Source organism: Gossypium arboreum, chromosome 7 (genome assembly GCF_025698485.1).
Source record: "Gossypium arboreum isolate Shixiya-1 chromosome 7, ASM2569848v2, whole genome shotgun sequence".
NCBI classification, from domain to species: Eukaryota; Viridiplantae; Streptophyta; class Magnoliopsida; order Malvales; family Malvaceae; genus Gossypium; species Gossypium arboreum.
The window spans coordinates 82,384,969-82,392,927 of NC_069076.1; the positions used below are offsets into that span (position 1 = coordinate 82,384,969).

Below are 7,959 nucleotides of genomic sequence, written 5' to 3' on the forward strand. Positions count from 1 at the left end.
ATGCCACATCTGGATACAAGTGAGATGTCAGTTTCGCCTGCTATTGAGACTGAGTCTCAGAGTCGTTTGGCTAGGGATGACGCACTGTCCCAGGCCATGCTAAGGATTTTGGAGAGGAACACTGGACCCCATTCTAGATTTGGGGGCCGTGGGTCGGTAATTGAACGACTCCGGTCTAATTGTGCGAAGCTACTTAGGGGCGTCACTGAAGTCGCCCCTAGTGTGGCTAAGTTTTGGTTGAAGGACAAAGAGAGAATTATGAATGACTTAGACTACATTCCCGAGCAGAAATTTAAAGGTGAGGTCTCCTTGCTTCACGACGAGGCATACCGGTGGCGATTAACAGTTGAAGAGGGTACTCAGCCTGATCATTTGACTTGGGATTTCTTTAAGACCGCACTTCAGAGTAAGTATGTGGAAGTGAGCTATGTGGTTGCTCGTACGGGTGACTTCATGAATCTCACGCAAGGGGACAGTTCTGTGGCCGAGTATGAGGCTAAATTTTTGAGATTAAGCCGCTACACTCGAGTTATGGTGGTGTTTGAGTATACGAGGTGTGTTCGGTTTGAGGATGGATTGAGGGATAATCTGAGGGTACTGATTGCTTCACAGAGGCAGCGTGAGTTCACGGTTCTTGTTGAGAAGGCGAAGATCGCCGAGGATGTTAAACGCATGGAGTGCCATAACAGAAATCGTGAAAGAAGCAAGAATAAAAGGGATGCAGAGCCTTCTAGTTCTGTTCCGAGGCCTAAGAAAAAGGCCAGCTCTGATGGGCCAATTAGAGTGTGGGATCCTGTTGTTCCAGTTGGGTTGCAACTTTGTGGTAATTGTGGTAGGTGCCATCCGAGTGAATGTTGGAGAAAGATTGGGGCATGTTTGTAGTGTGGAATTTAGAGCACCGTATTAAAGAATGTCCACAGTAGGTAGATTAGATGCAAGCTCCAGGTTTTGTGCCGCTTCAGAGGGCAATTCAACAGCCATCTAGGGGCCATGGAGTGGCTAGGGGTGGTAATGGTTTGGGTCATGGACAGAGGGTACTGGGTAGAGGTACTGGTCAGACCGAGGCGAGGTAGCCTGCACTAGTTTATGCTTCACGACGTCAAGAGGATAGAGATGCTCCTGATGTGATTACTAGTACATTTCTTATATTTGATGTAGCTTATACTGCTTTGATAGACATAGGTTCCACACATTTCTATGTAGCTAGCACTATTTCTAAAAACTTGGGGGTTTTTGTGGAGAGCACTTCTAGTGAGGTTATGGTACTGAGTCCATTAGGTAGTCTGTATAGGTTAGTAAACTCTATAGAGAGGTTCTGTTAGAGGTACAAGGGATTTTTTTTTGGCAAATCTGATGGAGCTTCTATTTGGGGAGTTCGACTTAATTTTAGGCATAGATTGGTTGGTCAAGCACTGAGTTAGTTTGGACTATACGTCTAAGAGGGTCGTTTTGAAGACTGAGGATGATAGGGAAGTAGTAGTAATCGGTGAGCATCGAGATTATCTATCCAATGTGATCTTCACTCTTATGGCTGATAAACTAGTTCGGAAAGGGTATGAGGCGTACTTGGCTTACGTAAGTGTTTCTGATTCTGAGGATTCTTCTGTTGGGAATATCAGAACAGTAAAATATTTTTCAGATGTCTTTCTTGAGGAGTTACTGGGTTTACCTCCTAGTCGAGAGGTTGATTTTGGGATTGAGCTTCTTTCGAGTACGACTTCGATGTCTATTACTTCTTACCGTATGGCACCAAAAGAGCTTACAGAGCTTAATGCTCAACTACAAAGCTTCTGAACCGTGGTTTCATCCATCCGAGTGTATCTCCGTAGGGAGCACCAGTTGTGTTTGTTAAAAAAAGGATGGGACCGTGAGGATGTGTATTGATTATCGGTAGTTAAATAAGTTGACCGTGAAGAATAAGTATCTACTTCCAAAGATCTACGACTTGTTTGATTAATTATGAGGGGCTTTAGTGTTCTCCAAGATTGACCTTCGATCAGGGTATCATCAATTGAGAGTTAAGGAAGCTAATATCTATAAGACCACATTTAGGACTCGATATGGACACTACGAGTTCCTAGTTATGCCTTTTGGTCTGACGAATGCTCCGGTCGCTTTCATAAATCTGATGAACCGGGTGTTTCAGCCTTATCTAGATCAGTTTGTTGTGATCTTCATTGACGACATTCTAGTTTACTCTAAGACTGAGGATGAGCATCATGAACATCTTAGATTTGTACTTCAGATTCTCCGGGAAAAGCAGTTCTATGCTAAGTGGAGTAAGTGAAAGTTCTGGTTGCAAGAGGTAACCATCTTGGGCATGTGGTTTCTGTTGAGGGGATTCGTGTAGATTCGAGGAAGATTGAGGCTGTACTAGATGGGAAACAGCCTAAGAATGTGTCTGAGATCCACAATTTTCTGGGTTTAGCGGAATATTATCAGCGGTTTGTCGAGGGGTTCTCACTGATTGCATCTCATTTGACTAAGCTTCTGCATAAGGATGTGCCATTTTTCTAGACTGATGCGCAACAATTGAGCTTTGAAAAGCTCAAGTTTGTTCTGACTCAGGCTCTTGTTCTGATATAGTCTGAATACAGTAAGGAGTTTGTGGTTTATAGTGATATATCGCATGTCGAGTTGGGATGTGTGCTAATGCAAAATGGTAAGGTTGTGGCTTATGAGTCTCAACAGCTTAAGACACACGAGGGAAATTACTCGATGCATGATTTGGAGTTGGTTACGGTAGTCTTTGCATTGAAAATCTAGTGGCACTATCTGTATGGTGAGAGGTGTATCATCTACACTAATCACAAGAGCCTCAAGTATCTTCTTACTCAGAAAGAGTTGAACTTAGGGAGCGCTGTTGGATTGAACTGCTCAAAGATTATGACTGCACTATAGAGTACCATCCTGGTAAGGCTAATGTGGTGGCCGATGCTCTCAGTTGAATAGCGATGTCTGATATGAGGGTGATGTTTGCTCACTTTAGTCTGTTTGATGATGGGAGTCTGTTAGTCGAGTTGCAGGTTAAGCTGACTTGGATTGAGCAAATTCGAGATAAAGAGTTAGTAGATTAGACTCTGGGTGTGCGGTTCCGTCAGATTGAGAGTGGTACTACTTTTGATTTTGGGTTAAACAATGATGGTGTGTTATGTTTTCGTGGATGGATTTGTGTGCCGAACGACTCTGGTTTGAGGCAGTCAATTTTGAAGGAGGCACATAGTATCCCTTATGCTATCCATCTTGGTGGTAATAAGATGTATCGCGATCTCCGTGAGTTGTACTGGTGTTTGGGTTTGAAGCGTGAGGTTACAAATTTTGTGGCAATGTCTGAAGTGCTAGCAGGTTAAGACTAATCACCAGTTGCCTTCGGGTTTGTTGCAGCAAGTCAAGATTCCCTTACGGAAGTGGGAATGTGTGACGATAGACTTCATTAGTGGGTTACCCTTGATACCCACTAAGAAGGACTCTGTTTGGGTCATCATGGATTGATTGACCAAGTCTGCTCACTTCATTCTGGTTTGGACGGACTATTCTCTGAAGAAGCTAGTGAAGCTCTACATTTCGAAGATTGTGAGACTGCATAGGGTTCCGATTTTGATCATTTCTGATAGGGATTGTCGCTTCACATCTCGGTTCTGGATAAGGTTACATGAGGCTCTAGGTTCGAGATTGGACTTCAGTACTACGTTTCAGCCTCACACCGATGGTCAATCTGAGAGGGTGATTCAGATACTGAAGGATATGCTCTGGAGCTGTGTGATTGACTTTCGAGGTAGTTGAGAGGATTATCTGCCGCTAGCTGAGTTTGCCTACAATAATAGTTTTCAGTCTAGTATTCAGATGGCACCTTACGAGGCTTTATATGGTCGTAAGTGTCGTACTCCGTTATATTGGACTTAGTTGGGTGAATGACGAGTGTTGGGCCCTGGGTTGGTTTCTGAGACCGAGGATAAGGTTAGATTGATTCGGGATCGTCTAAAGGCAGCTTCTGATAGACAGAAATCGTATGCGGATCTAAAAAGGCGTAATATTGAGTACCCTGTGGGGGATTTCATTTTTCTTAAGGTTTTTCCTTGGAAGAAGGTTCTGAGGTTCAGTCGTAAGGGCAAGATAAGCCTAAGTTTTATACGGTTGTATTGAATTTTGAAGCATGTGAGACCGGTTGCTTATCAGTTGGAGATACCTCCAAAGTTAGACCAGATCCACAATGTCTTCCACGTCTCTATGTTGAGGCGGTATCGGTCGGACCCATCTGAAGTTGTCTCTGTTGAGGAGATCGGTTAGACCAGACTTAACTTTTGAGGAGGAGCATTCAGATTTTGGATCGTGACATTAAGGTTCTGAGGAGAAAGTCCATCATTTTAGTGAAGGTTCTGTGAGGAATCATGGCACTGAGGAGGCCGCGTGGGAACCTAAGGACTCAATACGTCAGTAGTATCCTCATCTGTTCTGATCAGGTAAATTTTGAGGTCAAAATTTCTCTTAGGGGGTAGAGTTGTAACGCCCCAAATTTCTTATGTCTGCTTCTGTAAAATTGTGACACAACTGTGTATATGCTTCAGTGGTTAGGTTCCAAGTTCAAGCGCTACCTTTAGCAATTTTGTTTATTTTTAGAATTAAGCCTTATCTTTGCTTATATTTATTTTTCTGTAATTTCATATTAGAATGGCCTGGTAGTCTCGTGGTTGAGTGAGTGTCAAGGTGATAGAGGTCCTGTGTTCAAATCACTCCGCAAGCATGGGTATTTTTTTTTTTTGCTCAGTTCTGCCCAAGTGTTTCATTGCAGTTGGAATTTCGAGTAGTGGGATAGTGGGGGGTAATTTGAGGGATGTAGGAGTTAATCCTTGATTTATTTTTTTTTTTTATTCTTTCTTCCAAAATTTCCTCTCTCCAAAATTTCCAAGAATCTGACGTGAACTCTTCTGTTTCTATTCTCTACAGTCTCCACCCTCTCTTTCTTTTCACCGATTTTATTTTCTTATTTCTATGTTCTATCAATTTTACGTGCCTCGTTATTCTGGCGTTTTTGGTGCGTTATCGGTAAGTATGGTAGGTGCGGTTCTTACTTTGGTTAATGAACCCTAGATTGATGGAGTTCGTTTTATGTTTAGGAGAAGTTCAAAGGGCTGTAGGTTTCTAATTGGCGCCTTAATTTTTCGTAAGCATCATTGTTCGTTCTAAGGTAAAGGTTTTTGGTAAATTAAAGGAGTGTCTTTTACAAGATAATTCAGTTTAATATCATTTTAAGAAATTAATTTGAGGTTTAATTGGTTGATTTTAGGTTCTGATGATCTCAAGAGTGTTTCCACATTGAACCGATACCAGGTGTGTACCTGAAAAGCAGAAATCAAGGTTTAGAAAAAAACTAAAAATGGCCACTGTTGACGCCACACGGGTGCGTGGCTACCTGTATGGTAGGCCGTGTATGAGGATACAGTCGTGTGGTCGATGAAGGAATGGCCTTGCACAAGACACGGTCGTGTGGTGGCTCGAGTGTGGCTGTGTGGGCCACACGGGCTAAGCAAGTTGGGTATGTGGGCCATACAGGCGTGTGGGTTTGGGCCAGGACGTGTAGGCCCATACAGGTATGTGGGTCCATTATACTGAAATTTTTCGTAGGGTTGCACGGTCGTCCTAATCGACTGTGGGCCTACCGTAGGGTCAGTAAGGGCTAAATAGACCCTAAAACATTGTGATCTGTTAGACCGATATACTATTTTGAGCATGTCCGTGTTATGTATATTTGTTATCTGTTTAAGTAAGCATGTTAAGCATGATTTATCTGTTAATTCTGTATGTATGCTCTTTATCTGTTTCTGTTTTGGGGTGGGATCTGTTATGAGGAGGAAGTATTCTAATTGACGTTAAACGCCTATATTTTGGCAGCTTGGCTGCACATTAGATCTGATATGTGTCTTAATGACACAACGTGTTGTGTAGGGCTGGGTGGGTGTTTTTAACCCTACATGGTGTGATGGGATGGTCGGAGATGGTGTGTAAAGGATGGGGGTAAGATTTTTCATATCTATATCTGCATCTGTATCTGATTCTGTTACTGTATCTGAAAAGGGGCAGGAGTCCTTATCTGTATCTGTTTTTGAGTTTGTGTTTAGTGTTATATACTTGCATGCTTAATTCTGTTGGGTTATACACTGAGTTTACGTAAACTCACCTCTATTTGTCTATTCTATCAGGTAATTCTAATGGTTTCTACTTGAACAAAAGTTTTCCTAAAAACACAAGACAGATTCAAAAATCGTATCGATTTGCCAAGCTTCGGCTGTAAAACAAGTTTTGACAAATAACCTAATTAGTCAACACTTTCGAAAATGGTATAAAGAACATGAGATCAAAGACTGACATGATTGTATATAATCAAACCCATTCTCCGTGACATCTCCGGATTCAGCCATAACGTCTAGGCCGGGTTTGGGTTGTTACAATGTCTACAATTATCTGTTGGTATGATTTGATTGGATGAGTTCTGGGTAACTCTAGTTTGGTGTGTAGCAGAGTTGGGCAAGAAGTTTTCTGAAAAATCCACATTATGTTTTCTGAAAAATACCGTATTGGCATAATCAGGCATTCTCAGTTTAGCTCAATTGTTGGTGATGAAATTCTCTGTGATACTCTGGTTTGTATATTGTGACATATGTGTTCTCTGTTTGAGTTTGGTTATACATTGAACTTTATAGCTCACCCCTTTATTTTATTTTTTGACTTTTCAGGCAAGCTGTAAATTTAGTAGGACGGTGTACGGGAGCTCAGATTAATTCACTCATAAAATGGTTTGGTCTGGTTAATAAATGGATTTTCTAAATTTTTGGCTTTTGGTTTAGTTTCTCATATTTAATTTTGCCTTTGGGTTTCTTTTACTTAGTCAAAATTTTTTTTCTGCACGATTTGTGTTAATAAACATCAATGCTGGGTTTTCAAGATTATACAAACTAATATTTTTTCGCCACAAAAAAATGAATTACGATTTTACGATAGTTTATAAAATATGTTTAAAAATATGCTCAATCGGCTAAATAAAACATTTCCACTTGACGAAATCATGATTTACGAACATTAGCTTTGGAATTTCTGTTGCAAAGTTTTAGTCAGAATTACAAGTTTTACAAAGTAAGTGATTTAAGCATTATGATTGTATAAGGCTGGATTTTGAAGTTAATAATTAATATGTTCACATTAACTTTTTAGAAAATTTATATATATTTCTTATCGAGGAATCGTGACGAACTTACATAAACTTTTGTTTTCAATTTCGTAACAAAACAAACTTTGGGAAAGCAAAATTTTTTCTTACTAATGTAACCTTCCAGATTTGGTCATAACGTCTAGGCCGGGTTTAGGGTGTTACATATTCTTCCAATATGATCTTATTTTATCTCATGGTAACAATTACATCTTTCTTCATGAAAAGTTAATTACTATCAAATAGTAATTAAGTCACTTATCACAAAGACAAATGCCTTGTGGCCATGTTTAATGTTTGTCAATCATGAATGCCAATAAGAAGATATCATTTACCTATTTATTGGGCTATGAATTCCACTATTATGAATGATGTTGCATACTGCAGAAGTCATATAATCAACGCATAACTTTTGATTCCTTATCTATTTGAACTCAGACTTTTACTTACATCAAAGTATACAAATCACACATAATTAGTCCATCATCCACTTAGGTTTAAGATATGTTACACTATGAACATCACAAGTAAATAAATCCATAAACAAATTTAAGATCTATTCTACTTGGGTCCTGTTTGATGTATTGTCAGTTCATTTAGTTGCATGTATGTAACACCCCTTACCCGTATCTGAGGCCGGGCTAAGGTACAAGGCGTTACCAGACAAACATACAAACATTAAACTAAAATACGAGCCATAAAATTTTATTCATATTTCAAAGCGTTCATTCTCTTACACATAGTCCCTTATTTGAGTC

The 7,959-nt window shown here is 40.2% G+C and overlaps 1 protein-coding gene across 1 annotated transcript; it reads left to right on the forward strand.

Annotated features, from left to right (window-relative positions):
• LOC108476500 (uncharacterized) lies at nt 1–882 on the forward strand. The gene has a single exon (XM_017778716.1). It carries the CDS (start codon nt 1–3, stop codon nt 880–882), a length of 882 nt encoding a protein of 293 aa, XP_017634205.1.
• Nucleotides 883–7,959: the final 7,077 nt, after the last annotated feature.